At 38.0% G+C, this 16,804-nt stretch overlaps 1 protein-coding gene across 3 annotated transcripts; it reads left to right on the top strand.

Annotated features, from left to right (window-relative positions):
* The first annotated feature begins 944 nt into the window (after positions 1-944).
* Positions 945-15,427, top strand: LOC104620493 (serine/arginine-rich splicing factor 5-like). 3 transcript variants are annotated; one of them, XM_010286731.1, is made up of 7 exons: positions 945-1,078; positions 4,613-4,683; positions 5,456-5,542; positions 7,837-7,909; positions 11,793-11,866; positions 12,825-12,935; positions 13,899-15,427. In XM_010286731.1, exons 1-7 carry the CDS (start codon positions 953-955, stop codon positions 14,188-14,190), a joined length of 834 nt encoding a protein of 277 aa, XP_010285033.1. In that variant the 5' UTR covers positions 945-952; the 3' UTR covers positions 14,191-15,427. The 3 variants fall into 3 exon arrangements, with proteins under 3 accessions (XP_010285033.1, XP_010285036.1, XP_010285034.1); XM_010286734.1 differs by having other exon boundaries at positions 953-1,078; positions 13,929-15,427; XM_010286732.1 differs by having other exon boundaries at positions 953-1,078; positions 13,920-15,427.
* The last annotated feature ends 1,377 nt before the right edge of the window (positions 15,428-16,804 follow it).

Raw genomic sequence — 16,804 nt, 5'->3', positions numbered from 1 at the left:
AACCTAGTGATTCTGTGATTCTGTGAACTACTTTCACAACTAATGTGATATGTTGCCTGTTTACTTGATGTCTGCTTTACAGCCCAGTATTGTAACATAAGATGACATTGTATTTCCAGTCCTAAGGGCTTGGATTCTTTGCCTTTTGTGTGACAGCAAGCTCACTGAGACAAATAATTAATATTTTCCAGTCACAAGAACTTAAAAATTTCTAAATCACATAAACTGAAAAAGTGACATTCTCAAGGTAAACAATGGACCTTCCATAAAATGTCTCAAATTATATATCCCGGATCAGTAGATAGTTTTGGAAATCTGAACATCCAGAAGAGCCTTTGTTTTTGCCATTGTTCAAATATCATCATAACAAAATGTTTCTTCATGACTTGACAGACTGTTAAAATAAGTTATTTTATGGCTAGTCCAGATAGAAATAATCTGATGACTACCGTTTACCTGTTGGATGCTAATATAATTTTTATTGCAGTCATCCTTTCAGGTGAAAGCAAAAGTTTGAGAATGTTTTATGTTGTTATTCTGTTGATTAGCCTAACAGTTTTGTTCTTTTTTCTTTTTTCTTTTTTTTTTTTTTAACTGCTGTTAGCCCAATAGATTCATCTTGGTGTTTTTTTCATGCTGTGTGGTACAAAAGCCTTATTGGTCTAGCAACAAGCAAAAACATTATTTCAGATACAAGAAGTCTTTAAGTTATATGAGTAAAAAGGACAAAACTGGGAGTTCTGTGTAGGTTCTGCTAGAAGGCAGTAAGACAGGATTTTCTCACTTCTCTGGCTGTAGAGAATTGGGGTTTTAACATATATACCTGGAGGACAACAAAATCAAATCCTATTTAACCAAGATTTCTGAGATGTAAAAGTGATCTTAATCACCCTATTTTAAGTTGGTTAATCTGATAAACAGTGCTGTGTTCTTTCCTAGCATCAACCTTAAGATGAGTGGCTGCCGTGTCTTCGTTGGACACTTAAGCTCACGCGCTCGGGAACGGGATGTGGAGAAATTCTTCAAAGGATATGGACGCATACGCGAAATCCATCTGAAAAATGGATTTGGATTTGTGGTAAGTAATACCTTATCTTCCTTTCTCTTGCTTGCAGGTTCTAGCCTTGCTAGGTTGATGTCAAGGAAGGGAAGGTGCTTAAGAGAATAATAGTTCAAATGAGAAATGGAAAATACTAACATCTGAAAAGCAGTCTGAAAAGTATATTGGCATTACAGTTTTACCTGGGTTTGGCCAGGTTTTGCTCAAAATCTTGTTAATATTCTAGCTGCATTAAATGCATTGTCTGATCATAGTCTTCCATGGATTTCAATTTTATTCCACGTTTCTGAAGACAGTAGAAATGTCCTGTTACGGCATTACAGAACTTGACAAAGTCTTGACCTGGAGAAAAGTTTATACAGAGTCACTCATGTTCCTCTGTCACTCTTTCTAGCCTACTTGGTCATATCTCTAAATAATGGCCTAAAAGCAAAGTAGTAGGCTAAGACAGCAGGTGTAATAGGTGCTTGCTGTTGGATTTAAGCAGCACAGCTTTTAACTTTTGTGGAGCTGAAGTTAGGCATATTCACCATCAATATAGGTTCACAGGGCATGTGTCTGTCAGACTATTAAATGAGATACACAGTTCGTTGGATCTTAGTTTCTTACCACTGCTTTCTAGAGCTCTATGCTCCTGAACTGTTGTCCAGATTTTTACAGCTTTACAGCTTCCCAAGTTGACTCAGGATCAGCCTGCTTCTTAACTGCTATCTCCTGAGAATTAGCTGTTCTGCAGCATTGACTTCAGACTGGAAAGGCTGATACTGCCCTCGCACTGTGGCAGGCTTACATGCCATTTGTTCTGCCAAAATCAACCCCTTGGGTGAAGCTATGGGAAAAGAACAAAAAAACAGGCTTTACCTACTTTAGTTTCATGCAAGTATTACTTCTTGACTCCTACATGTGCCAGTTCCTGATTGCCCTGCAATACTGCTACAAGAGCTACTTCTTGTTGTCTGCCAGTAGGTAAATACCTGCCTCTTAAAGTCTGGAGGTAAATGACTGATTTAGATGTGAGCCTGAGTTTATTTAGTGCATCCTTTCCAATTGCTGCTGTTTCTCAATCGCCTTTCGCTGAGCATTCCTCTTTTCTTGGGCAGGGCTGTTGACTCATTCAGGAACAACTTCTGTTCAACTCCTGTACATGAGTCAGCCAACCCTCCTTCCTCTCTTCTCCAGTTTCTAGGCAGAAGCATTTTCTTTTCAAAGCACATGAATGAGCTTGAATAATTGTCCTTTAACTCTGTCTACAAAATTTAATTGTTGTCTTGATGAAGAATTTTTTTCTTACATCTGAACAAAACTTTCCCCTGCTTTGCCTGTCATCCTGTCATTGCGCACCCACGAGGAAAGCACTTCCATCATCTCTGTGTTTTTAGGTATTAGAAGACTCTTGACTAGATCCCTTTTGAGCCGCCTCTTCAGGCTGAACAAATGTGTCTCACTCTACCTTTCTTTGTTCTCCAACTCTTTGAGAACTTTGTTCTCTCCCCATCTGCTGGTCCCACTTGAATTTTTCAATGTCTTCCTTGAGCTGGAGGGACGAAAACTGGACACAGTGTTCCAGGTAGGAACAACAAATGCCAGGTAGGCTGGAAGAATCACATCCCTTGGTCTGCTGGCTGTATTCTTAGAGATGCAGCCCAGGATGCGGTTTGCTTTCATTGCAGCAAGGCCATGCTGCTGACTTGGATGTAATTGACTCTCCACAGGATTTCCATGTCGTTTTCAGCAGGTTACACTCCAGCCGCTGAGACCCCAGCCTGTTCTGCTGCTTGGGATTATTCTATCCCAGGTGCAGGACTTCACAGTTATCTTTTGCTAAAACGTGTGATTCTTGTTGGCCTAATCTTTCAGCCTATCAAGGTCTCCCTGTGTGGGGGTTGTGCCTTCTGGTATATCTATTTCTCCTCCCACTTTGGTGTCAGCCACAAAATTGGTGAGGGTGCACTCAGTCCTGTCATCCTGATCATTTGTAAATACATTGAATAATACTATCCTTTGAAGTACCTCACTTGTGATGGGCTGTCAGTTCATCTTTGGTTTTGGTTATTTAAATCTGTATTTATAAAACCTCTTACAAAACCGAGTGATTCTGATTGAACACCATTGTAGTGTTTAAAAGCATGTTTCATTGTGCTTGATCAAAATCATTGCTTGATCTTTGAAAGTGATTCAATTTACTTAAATTCTGTAGATTTTGGTGCAGAATGTTTTCAAACTTCATATCATAAAGCTGGTATGTAAAGCTAGATAGACTTGCAGACATTCCGTTTGTTAGAAACTAGCTGAAATCATGGGAGTTGTAGGTGGTAACTATTGATACTCTTAAATGCTGGGCCTAAATGAATTTTCTCAAGATAATCTTTGCATCATCATGCAAGGATGTGTGATGTTTCACTTGGTAGTGAAACAGATTTCAGTGCAGAAGGGGGAAGATTGCTTAAGACCGTATTGCTTCTGAAAAGCTGTTTATAGTTACGCAAATACTTTCTTCAACTTGAGAAGCTTCTTCTCTGTTGTTTGTTGCTCTCAAGCTACAGTTCCACAATTATTTTTATTCCATCCACGCTGTTGGTTCGAGCTGTCCCTACCCAGTCGCTTGTTTTCACTGCTTGTTTTCTTTCCTTTCTCCCCTTGCCTCACATGGTGTTGCCACAGTTGTTCAGCCACATAATGAACCTACCTGGGGGGCTGATCTAGTTGAAAAATAACACTGTCTTTTTCACCCCACCTCCTGCACCAAGTGTGCTGTTTTTCATCTGGATAGGTTTCTTGACCTAGTTTCCTGCAGAGCTGCACAAACAGCTTTGCCAAGAACCAATGGGCTGGATAGTGGGCAGAGGCTACTCACGCTGACTAAAGCAGCATTGCTGCCAAAAGCGAAGCGACAGATTCCGTTGCAGCAGTATATGGAATTGCATATTATAGCTGATCCAGACCCACAGGTGGCCAGTACTGAAGAGAGGCTTATGTTTCTTACTCTTCCTACATGGGCATCTTTTTTCCCCCAACTAGTGAGCTGAATTTGCTCAGGAAAAAAATCAGAAGGGCTTTTCTTCTGGTTCCCTCTTTCTTTGCCAATTCAGTAAGAACTGAATCAGCCCCAGAACTCTTTAAGAGGGTTTTGGGAGTGCACAGCTCTTCTGCTTTTGGTTGCAGTTGATCAGCAAGTGCTGTTTTATTTCCCTGTATGTAGGGCTGTGTTTTAAACTGCATGCCTTGAAGTAATGCCCCCCACCTCTCTCCTGAAAAGTATTTTAGATACATTTGTAATAAACCAGGTCAATTTATTTTATATAGGTCCTGCAAATAGCTACACTGAAACAACTGAGGGAGGCAAAAGGAGTTGGCGCGGTGCAGGGAGAAGAAATGGTCATGAATGGAAACATGCTGGCTCTTCAGTCATAAATGTACTAGGAATCCAGTTTCTTGTTCAAAGTTCTGGCTGATACTTGCTTCACAAATGTAAAATTCGTAAAGACGACATGTATTCTAGCATTTGAATATGCTATGAGGGAAAATACTTTTTTATTCCCATTTTGTTTCTAGGAATTCGAAGACCACAGGGATGCTGATGATGCAATTTATGAACTAAATGGTAAAGAGTTGTGTGATGAAAGGTAAACTTGATGCCGTAATTTCCCTTAAGAACAGCAGAAGTGCTTTGCATCCAAATACAGTGTGTTAGCTTGTGCTCCGACAGCCATTTCTTGTGGCTCTGTGGTGGGATACACCTTCATAACTTTAAATTCTTGGGATCCTGGCTACAGTCTTGTACAAGGCAAAGGTAGTTTGGGACAGGAGGAGGGGTGGTTTGGAGCAGGGATGACTTACGCTCCACTTGCAACTTAGTTCTTCAAAGCTAACTCAAGGTCTTGTCACTAGAAATGTTAGTAAAAGTGAAGTGAACTTACCTATTTGTTATTTATCTGTCTGTTGACTTCAGAAAATAAATTGATAGCTTCTCATCATTTAGAGTGTTGCCCTTCGGTTTGCAACAATGTGGGCTATAGTCATTGTATGTTGCAGTAATTTTTATTTTGATTGTGGAAGTTGGGTTTAGGTCATGAGGTTGTTGTTACTTACTTTGGTACTCTTTTTCCCTCTGTGATTACGCTTGGCTCTGGTTGAGTAAATTTAATTGTTTCAATCTGAATTACAGACCCATGACAATTTTCATGAAAATCTGAGGGAGATGAATGAGACAAGAGAATACCACTGCTCTGGCTCTTTAAGAAATGCCAGTGACTGTGTTATAAATCATTGCTTGCAAGGGCAAGATAATTCTTGTTTGTGCACATGTGCTTCCAGTTGCGAAAGATTTAAGTCAGTGTCAAATACTTAAAGTTTGTGTTTTATCTTTTGTTTGTTTTGTTTTGTTCCTATCATAAGGGTTACAATTGAGCATGCTCGAGCCCGAAGAGGAAGGGGCAGATTCCCACAACGGTTCAGTTATTACCAGTCGCAGAGTGGATCTAGGTAGGTGGTCTGGACTCTGTTTCCTACAAACAGAGTAACTGAAGAACTGTACTGAAATGCTGTTTTCTTCTTGTGGTTGGAGTTAGGGATCTAGCTCTGTTTCCTTGTCTAGCTTCATGAAAAAAGTTTTATGTTCTCAAACCTTGGAGGTCCATTACTATTATTTACCTCCTCTGGCTGAGGAGAATGTGGATTTCAAAACAGTTTAAGTGGCTTGCAGAGGTTCACAAACCTGTTGTAGGCACTCATTGGTCATGCTTCCTACTGTTGTATAAACGATGTGAAGGAGTAATGTTGCAGTTGGATTGGCTGTTTTTAACAGTACATCAAGAAAAATGCCAGAGCTTCTCTGTTGAGGCTTTTGCCATTAAACTGAGCTTACAGGCTAAGTAGAATTACTGTAGAGCAGTAGTTCGAGGTATTTACTACCTAACCAAGCTTTCACATTTCCAGTTGTATGCTTATCAAAATGTGTACTTCAGCACGGCATACAAAAGGAACTGTATTTGCGAAACAGTGTTAGGGCAGAAGATACAAGCATGTGCAGAAGTGTTTAAATACCAGTTGACTAAGTTTACTGACTGAGCAGGTGCCTTGCTGAAGGAGAGCCTCTGTCCAACAATGGAATCTGAAAAACAGGACGTAGCTCGTGTCTAGAATACCTGTAGTGGACATACAGTATTCGCGGAGGTGTTCACTTTCAGTGATTTGAGCCAGTGGTGAACCTTGCGCCAACTTGCTGTGGAGTTTGTGGAAGTTCTGCAGATTTGCATGTATTCCACCAAACGACTACGCATTACATCTTTCTACTTTATATCTACCTGTGTGAGGTAAATATGTATGGAATAATTTACTCTGTAGAAACATTTATATCCGTGGCCTATACAGAGTAGAGTTCAGAAGAAAAATGAGGACTTAACTGACATAAACCTCTGCGTTTGTTTCAAAGTCAGAATTGCTGCCAGTTACAAACCAGTGTCTGGAACATCTAATTTGCATATGCAAGTATGCTAATTAGATTATTTTTTCTTTAGTGGCAGTAACCTTGATGCGGTATAATTGGTCCGAGGTCCAGGCTAAAAGTGGACTTTTAAAGTAGGAAGTGTGATTGAAGGTCGTGGGCATCTGACGTTGTAGTCATGTTCATGACGTCAGACTGCCGATGCCAGACAGGAAGAGACTGCGGTTTGCAATAATGGAAAAATGAGACTCAGCCTGCCAGTTTTGGGACTCTGGGACCTCTGTTTAAATGCCCGGAAGATCTGGATGTTCTGAAAAAAATTGGGACACTTTGAGGTATGCACTGAAATGAAATTGCCTGTGCTTCAGTGTACAAATCAATGTGCGCAATTTAGGATTATGTTTCTATGGAAGGAGAGGATGACAATAATTCTGTCTAAGGTCAGTGTTCTTGATTCTTGAATCTTTTTGTAGTAAAACAAAGTAGTGCCATTGTGAGACTCCTGCCTTACTTATCAAAGGGCTGGCATACCTTTTTCCATAGTTCTTAGATCCCTTTGAATTCAGAATTATTAGGATTGGGAACAGAAATGACCTGCAAGGGCAGTATTTTTTCCAGATGTCTTACTGTTCTTTTCTGTATCAACATTTTGAAGCCACATTTTCATTTTTTAGAGGGTCTTTAATTTTTGGTTAAGTGAAAAAAATGTGCTTTCATTCAGGAACTGTAAACTGACACAGTTATTTCAGGGCAGCCAGTTATCTAGCTCTCATTTTACTAAAATAAGAACATTTCTATCCACAAAAATGCCTAATATAGGTTGTGGTGGCATTTATAAATGTTAACAAGTGATTTGGAATTTAGAAGCGTGAACTAAGATGCCTTTAAGATTGTACCTTCTATCTCCCTGACATGAAGCAGAATTTATCCTACCAACTAAACCAAAAGTAAATTTCCCTTTACATGAATACCCTCCAAAACTGTATGTGTGAGCCAAGCCTGTCAAATACCAAAATTAAACTAATTCTCTTTAATTTTTTTTCATTTTATTAGGCACTTATTTCAGTGTATCTAGAAAAAATGGCAGCTATATTGACTGCCTTGGTATAAAGTTCTTCATGAAAATCCTTTTTAATCCTCTTGTAGCAGCTCTCTTCTTGTAGTGGACATTAAGTATATTCTTGACTAGGGAGAATCAAATCTGCAGTCCAGCAACAAGGAAAGTACTTAAAAGTTCTCAGCAAACTATAGAAAACATCAGATTTCTTAAGTTCTAAATTCCTTACACCGGAGACTTTTTCCTGTTTTTTTTTTTCCCTCTGAACTCTTCTAGCCGGTATGGACCTCCTGTTCGTACTGAACACAGGATCATAGTTGAAAACCTTTCATCCCGTATCAGCTGGCAGGTGAGTTAACATCTTGCCTTGTTTTTTTACACCTTATTTTCCTACCCTGTAAGTAGACTGTTCTCAGCCTAATTTCTTAATAAAGCCATCATAAATATTTAAGCTGATAAAAGAGAGAAGCAAAAAATCCTCAGTTGATTGCTAAAAATTAGCATTCAGACACTTAAAGAAGTCTTTGTTTCACAGCTGTGCAAATTGTTCTGTAACTAGATATTGTAGTTGGGAACTGATTCTCGCTTACTTGTGTTTTAACAACTGATAAAACTTTCAAGGACTCTAGGTTGTTTCTATATTATTGAAGCATAGCATCCATTCAAACCATGTCATCCTTTTGTATTGTTACACCTGCAAGTGCATGCCTTTGTTTTGAATGGAATTTAATGGTCTTTTCTTATGTTTTGCAAAATATTTTTTTGGCATGATGCATGGTTGAGAAGTCTGGTAATACATCATTAATAAAGGGAATCCTAAGAAAGCTACTGTGTAAAGTATGCTTAGTGTAGATATTTTAAAAAAAAACAAACCAAACGTTCAGTAATTGTCTTTTGAAGATTTCTTACCACCTTTTTTTTTCCCCTCACCTCTTGCTAATGTTTTGCTAATACTTTGCTGGATTTTAACAGAATAATCATGTAATCAATTCCTTTAGTTGTGTTCTGCATCATACACAGTCTATAGAAAGTTTACTTTTTAAGGGCATAGCAACAAATACTACTTAAAAACGGTGAGTGAATAGTGGGGTTTAGTCTTGTTCATTAACCTTTATACTCTTTGAATAAAGAGACTTTAATTAGTGTACTGAAAGATGCAGTAGAACATGTTGAATGTTCAAAGCCTTGATATTGCAGCTGAATCCGCATGAGGAGGCTGTTTGGCTTGCCTGGAGCTCTGCTGATGTGTTTCATAAGAGCTTGGGTACAGTCCATGCAGATACAACGGCTGAACTAGGTTTATCTTCTGCATGACGGGTTCAAAGGGTTCATAATTGTACAGTTGTGTTAATTATTGAATAACTAAAAAAAACATCTGAGCTGATGTGATGAACAAGTGGATTTCATCTAAATGTCTTCTGGGTATGCTATGCAGTTAGGTATATTAAGAGATAGTTATGAAACACAGTATTTGGAAATGACAGTAGGAACCTGAGAAGTAAGCTAGAATGGAGTGTTAGAAAGGGTAAATCCTATAATGCTGTTTCATGTTAAATTCATAACTTTAAAAAAGATTAACATTTCTGTAACTTACTTCTAAATATTTATAATGGCTTTATGTGTGCTTACCATTTTAGAAGCCCACCCAATTCAGGTTTCACTCTGATGAATCTTTAGGACTCTTATTAAATGTTTTAATGACTCTCTTAAATATATGATAAGTTAACCATAACCATAAAAGACTTTACTTCTTGGTACCTGTCTAAATAGAAATTGTTTGAAGCTAAAATCCATATGCAAGTCTTACTTAGTTTTGAATCTGTACTGCTTTGATACTGACTATAGTTTTTTTAACTTCTTTTAACTATGCTACTTATACAACAGATTAAAATAGCTAATATATTAACAGTAGCATCATTATTCTTCCTCTCTAATCCTTGAGCTTCTAGCAAGCACAATCGATACGGAACCTTGCATTAAAACTTACGCTCATCTTTTCATCTTTGGTGTGTGCACATGCCCATGCTTTGAGAACTGCTGTCTTTGTTGGGGTATTTAAAAAACAAACAAAACCAAACAACTTCCCCCCCCACTCCACCCCAACCAAAACTACAAATAAAATTTGTGTTGAGATCAGTTTCCTCAAATTGTTGACTGTATTGTTAACAGATAATCTCATATTGAAATAGTAGACAAACTGTCAGAATTCTCCTTATTTTAGCAAACATAAATTTCTGCATGTTTAGAGCTTTCCAACCACTCTCATTAGTTCTTCAGTATCTGTGAATTTTCGAGCAGCTGGGAAAAGTAGATCTCTGTTACATCAAGATGTAATTTTTAGTATGCGTTTTTCCTATTTATGGTCATCCTACACTTCGCTTTCCTCTGCTGCTAAGGACGACAAGGTATTCTTTTGCTGTTCAAGGTGAATCAGAACAGTAAACTTAGGCTAAAATTTTACTGTTCCACTGATTTCCACTTACCTGTAAAAAACAGGTAAGTTCAAAACACTTCCCTAATAATAGCAAATATTCTGTTGAACATGTGCACTTACTCTCTTTTGAGCAATAACGTTGGCATCTTAATCATGTTGATGTTACTATTACAAATGATATTTCATGATGCTGATCCCTAGGATTCAGCATATAGTGTGGCAAGTGTGTGGGGACTTCAATTTTAAAGCCTAAAGTTATAGAATTATAAAATAATTATGTAGCTTAACATTTTCTAATTTCCTTCTAATTTCCTTTTGCTTTACCAGTCCTGGTCTGTGACATGAGCAGAGCCAAAATTTTGTTCTTCATCTCTAAATGGGGATAAACATACTGAGGTTGAAGTGTTACTTTTAATGGTGCTATAGGGCCCATTTTTCATTTGCTGTTAAAGTTTCATTTTGTTAAGCACATGTAAAACAGGGAGAATATCTACTAGTTTTCATATGCAAGTTTTAAAAATAAAACTTGAATTTTAATTAAAAGATCAGATAAAACTAAGCTTTCTTACATTCTGTGGCAAATGTTCTAAAATGTTGCTTGCCTTTTTGTTTTGTAGTCTTTAGTTCCTTAAGCATATTTCTAACCAAGTGCATTTTGAACCTCTTCTAACACCTTGATTCTGTTAACCCTCATTTTTCTGGTGTGGAGGAAAAAGAACCAAAGATTTGGGGGTTTTCTAGTGGCTGAAATTCTAGGGTTTGTCCTGTTCTGAATTTTCCTTTTGGTTCCTATGACACTCCTGTTTTTTGGCGATCTAGATCTTGGTTTGCCTGGGTTTGATCTCGATTGGCTAGCACAGATCATCCTCGGGTTCTTTAGCCACTTCTGGAGACTATGTCCAGTGCTTTCAGGGCCTCTGGTACCTCCGGGAAGCATATTGCTATGAGCCATCACTCTGCCTTTCTCATGTAAGAGAGTTCCTCTTGGCCAGCTAGGTATTGGACAAGCAACTCTTTGCTTAAAGGTACCTTCTTATATCATCTGCCACTTGTGGCATGTTGCGGTAAGTAGTCTGGGATTATAAAATACCAGATACTGTTTGGTAAAAGTGCTGTTTTAACTTATACAAATGTTTAGCTTTTTAGTGACCTTTTACATTATTTGTTTGTACTTTATCCTATTGCTGAGCAAGTAATTTTACAGTGTCTGCGTGTTTAGCCTCTATTAAGTTAAATACAAGGGTTTCTACTGACTTAACACTGTAATGTGACATACTCAAGTGAAATATGAGATTTTTTTTTTCCCTTTGTAAAATTATTAATTATATCATAATTACACCTTTTTGCTTTTAATTTTGCTGTGAAGTTGGGGGAGGTGAGCATATAGATTTAATTTGTCTACAAACATTGGATTGTCATTTAACTGGAGCATTAGTCATGTAAATTTGCATTTAATACCACATTGCTTTTTTTCTGTTATAGTTTGATTTCAGTGCATATGTTGGTATTTTTAAGTATTGCATTGTGTTTTCTTAACAGCTGGTTTTGGGATTCAGGGTTATTTTAAAAGGAATATTTATTCACTGTAGTTGTAAAAATGAAGGATCCTTTCTATATGCAGCTGCTGTTACATACGCTGTTTCAGAAACTTTTTTCTAAATTATATGTGTTTCATATATATATAAAAATACAAAAACATCAAGCAGTTTTAGCAGAGAAAGTTTTAGGGGGGTATTAATTACTGATACCTGACTCATTTGTGCCCTGTTTAAGGCTAAAATGTTAACTTTTGCTGCAGGACTTGAAAGATGTTATGAGGAAGGCAGGGGAGGTCACCTATGTGGATGCACACAGAAACAACAGGAATGAAGGGTAAGTTCATTTTGTGTCTAAATCTGTATGATAACTGAAACTGTTAAAGGCAAGATTATCCTTGTAATATAAAAGAAACGAAACATAAATCTATGGCGTGGCTTAGATGCTGAAATTTCTGCAATTTAAAAAAAAACCCAACCAAAATACAAATAAACTGTCAGTAAGTAGGAGTTCAGAAGTGGTGTTGAACTCAGTCTCTACTCTCTACCATGAAAACAATGTGTCAAAGCAGAAAGGGAAGGGAGAATACCTTTCAACAATTGAGTTCTGCTGTCTTTAACTTATTTATATATAATCATTTATGATCTGACTCCTGAGGCTAAAATACCTCCTATCTGTGGCTGCTTTGCACTGGTTCAACAGTCAAAGTCATGGGAAATGAACATAAACAATCTCCATAAGGAATACCTAGCTGCCTGTTTGCCATTCTTAATTCTGCAGACTACAAAGGTCCTGCACGACAAAGCAGGGGAAAGGGAAGTATGAATAGAGTGTTTCTGCTGGCAAAACAGTGCTCTAGGGCGACTGCAAGCAAATGCAACTTAGACTTTTTTTAGAGGGGAAAACAAATTCAAAAAACAAAGAGTGGTTTTTTTCTATTCACTGTTAAAAATCTAAATAGGGCAGCAGAGTCTGCAAGTTTATTTTGTTTCTTGGACAGCTTTAGAATGCAATTTAGTGGAGGACTGAAAGATAAATTTCCTCAGCTGGTGAAGTTCTGCATAGCTTCCTGGATTTTCTCATTGCAGGTGAGAGTTCTGGTAATGTTTAAGAAGATGTGAAAGGTATGGATGGCTAGGACTGCTTGTGTCATATTTTCCTGTTAACCAAGTTAAAAATTAGCTTTCAGAAGATAAAACATCAAGCTGTGAATTGACAGATTGAAGAAGGCCCAAACTTGTTCTTGTTTTTTCAGTTTCTCTGAAACTTTTCCTTTTTTCCTGATGATCTACAGGGTTGTGGAATTTGCATCTTACAGTGATATGAAGAGTGCACTGGAAAAATTGGATGGCACTGAGCTGAATGGACGGAGAATTAAACTGACTGAAGATCACAGAAGGCATAGGTATGTCACCTGACCCGATAAAATTCTGCTGAGGGCATGGATTTGGGTGGTATCAATGCCAAGTTCTATTATCTAATTCTTTGACCCCATGCTAAATATCACCACACAGAACCACTTTCCAGCAGTGTAAACAGATTTAGATAAAAACTAACTTGTTGAAAATAGGGTAAATAGAACAATTTTGGATGAGAGTAAGGAAATTTTTTTTTCTTAAGATAGAACTTGAAATCTAAATGAAATAACTTTTTAAAAAAATATGAATTTTGGTATTAAAAGCCTTTTAATTTAATGGAAAGCTGCTTCACAGTCCTGTGAAATGTCTCTCAAATAGCTGTGAAAGCCAACTTTTTCATGAGAATAAAAGAAAAACAGTTAGCTTGCTTGCATTATTCCCAAAGCAGTTCTGCCATTTAGTCATTAAAAAAACATGTTAGCTGCAGCTCTTTCATTGTCTTCTTCAAAAATAAATCCATTTATTGTAATGAAAAAAGAGGCGCACAACTAGAGAAGGTGTTAAACTCTCAGGCCTTAAAGTGTACTGGTCTTCTATGCGTTTAGTGACTTTTTTAGCATCTTGAAAGAAACCCTAACTAATTTACATGGATGTTTCTAGAGAGAATAAATACCACAGATACGAATTTTCATTCCTGTGCTTCTCTTGATAAATGACTAAAAACTTGTTTGTCTTCTCCCAGCAAGGAGCAGGGTGAGGGCATATTTTACTAGGCAGTTCGTATTTTGCAAAGCTAGCACTCTGTTCACACAGTTCCTGCTAGCCTTGGCCTAAGAAGATACAGTTGTGATGGAGCATAACAGAAATCTATCAGCACTCTGAAATAACTGAATGCTGTACGTAGCGCATTCAGATGGATGTGCTGTGCATACAAAGTAGCTGAGAATTTAAATTGAGTGTTTTAAATTCAGTAGGAGGTGGGACTACAGCTCTTAATTGTATTTCTCTAGAAGCAGATCTCGATCAAGGAGTTACTCAAGGTCTCGCAGCAGGTCCAGGTCTACAGGATCTTCCAGATCGGACAGTCGGTCCAGGTCCAGGTCAAGATCAAGGTCCAGGTCCAGGTCCCGATCTCGATCCCGGTCCCGATCTCGATCCCGGTCTCGTTCTCGCAGTCGTACACCTAAAAAGAGTTACTCCCAGAAGAGCCACCGTTCCAGCTTGCTAGCTTCTTCCCCATCTCCCTCTTCTTCTAAAAGAAAATCTCGTTCTAGGTCGAGCTCTGCTCATAGCCGTAGTTAACCTGCTCTTAGAAATGTATTAATGCATTTAATTTGATTCAAGTTTCTTGAAGACTTGAGACAAATTATACGTGAGAACTGGGAGGGGAAGAGTTAACATGATGAAAGGATAACCTCCTCTTACATTGCCAAAGTGCCTGTCATCAAATAGGCCATCTCTGTGAGGAGGGGCTGTCAGCTTTCTCCTCTCAGTGAAGTCTGGAGTGGGAAATCTTTTTTATTTTTTTTTCCCCCTGCTATTAGTAAACATTTCTATCATAGATATATTATGTACACATAATGCTGAGGTAACGGGATGAGACAATACGCTGCTTTCTCCTTCTTGCCCCTCACTTTCCCCCTCCACCTCCAAGGCCTTTGACTTCCAAAATACTATGTTAGCTTTTATCCTTGGTATTAAATCCAAGAACAGGAAGTATAGATTTTATTCCTTTAAGGTTCTGCGGCTACTTTTCTGTGTGAGAATGAATGGACCAGCTGAATTTAGTTTAGAGTTCACTTTTTTCCCCTGTTGCTTGGCTTAACAGGCTGTTTAAGTTCCAGCTTTAAATGACCTTGATAATATGCTTAATTTGCAACAAACTTTCAGGAATACACATTGGTCAGTTGAATATTGCTCAGTTGGATAGTGAATCAATACAATGCTAACCAGTAATGAAAGCTGGAATTTCCTGTTAAAATGAGACGTACCATCCAGATGTCAGGATTATTGGGAATCCATTACACTAATTTTTCCAGTAATTCACTAGTATGTGGTATTGTATGTAGAGGCCTTATTTGACAGGTGACGCCATAAAACTGCACAGAAATGTCAATATGCATGTCCATGGTTTTGATGTTTATAAAAGTGACATAGCTTTCATACCCAAAACTATGATACTGAATAATGTGTGTATGACTAGCGATAGTCTTGATGAAAAGGAAGGCTATTTTAGTAATGACAGCAGCAAAAAATCCCAGGAAAAGCGTAGTCAGTTGTGACAGGAAAAGTTAATCATGTTAAAGTGTAAAGAGGATAATTTCTTTAAATCTCCTGAATGCACAGTTGTTTTAATTAATAGGAGTTTCCACTGCAAATACTGTTTGTTCTTATCATTTGGAATTAGATATTTTTTTTAACTTCTGTATCGTTAAAGAAGGGAAACGTTTTTGGAAAAATATGTAAATTAATCCCAAAGTCTTACGTGTGTTTAAATGTACCATTCCTAATAAAATAAAACCTTTTTCTGGCTTACCTTGTAGTTTTGTTTAGTAACGTTACTGTTGCTGTTGTTGACTTCGTACAGTCTTGCAAACATGGTCACAAGGAAATTTATTTGAAGGTGTACCCATGTGGAAGCAAGCAAAATGTAAACTAGAAACCAGCTATGACACAAAAGTAACCAGATGCTGACTAATAGGAGGACAGGATAGGATTTTACTGTCATGGCCATCACTGGCTGTTGGAATGGATGGTAAAAGTAGTCTTTCTGCAGTCCTTGCAAACAGATTTGTGTGATGTCTTCTTGTCTGCCAGTTCAACAGAAGAACCAACAACCAAATGGCCATAGGTGTTGCAGTCTTCCTATAGGTAAAATCCTTTGTCACTTTTGAAATACGGTTCCAGAGACTCTTACATTGCCCAGGCTACTTCTGTGCATCTAAGGCTTCAAGGCTGACAGCCTTTCTAGAACAAGTTGCTGCCAGTCACATTCTTTGCATGTTTGGCTTGACGTGATCTGAATATGCTGGCAGTTCGGAAAGAACACAAGAACAAATAGAAATCACTTTGCAGAGGAATCTTAGTAAATACGACTGTTGGGAAAGCTGGGGTATGCTCAGCTGTGTTAAATATCAGTGTTGCTTGCTTTGGTAAACGTGTGCTACCAAAAAAACACCCAAATGACCACTGCTTATCCTAGGACCATTGAGATTGTCAAGTACCGTATCAGAGACCTTGAATGCTTCTGACCACAGCGTGCTTACCTTGCAAATTGTTTAAATATAGAGCTGATGTAGATCTTGTGAGTTTTATTAATTCTTGATTCTTTATTGTACGTCATTTCCCTTCTGTAATTTTCCGTTGATTCAGTCAGCAGTGGCAACAGTAAGATGAATACAGACCAAAGAACCATCCTCCCCTTCCTGCCCAAATACCCTGAGGTTATAAGCAAGTTTATAATCGTCCTCATGGCAATCCGTAAATACATACAGCTGATTTCTGAACCTAAAGCCTGGTCTGCCCATAAGTTTGTGTTGCTATTAATATTGGTTAGAATTACTTTTTTTTTAACTTATTTTAAATTGTATGATTGAACTGATAGTAGTTTAATGTAGAAACACCTGCGACAGTCTGTCTTTTCTGTGCTGGCATAGTAGTGGTTTAAACATCTTTGCCAGCCAGTACAGCTGCATCCAAGTTTACTGTAGTACTGGCTTCTAAATGTAGCAACAGGTAACCAAGGGCTGTGGATTGTAGGGTGGCATTACCAGTGCAATGTGACACCATGGAAATAGACCTCTCACTGATTTTTTTTACATGTTTTTCAAGGTGGCAAACAGCAGCTCTTTGTTCTCCTAAGGTACACAAAGGTGTTTAGGTGAAGAAAAGGTGAGCTTTTGAAATACAAAGAATA

This window comes from Phaethon lepturus, unplaced genomic scaffold (assembly GCF_000687285.1).
Source record: "Phaethon lepturus isolate BGI_N335 unplaced genomic scaffold, ASM68728v1 scaffold6425, whole genome shotgun sequence".
Taxonomy (NCBI): Eukaryota; Metazoa; Chordata; class Aves; order Phaethontiformes; family Phaethontidae; genus Phaethon; species Phaethon lepturus.
Note: the sequence above shows the minus strand (reverse complement) of the source record. Positions and strands in the feature narration are given on the sequence as shown.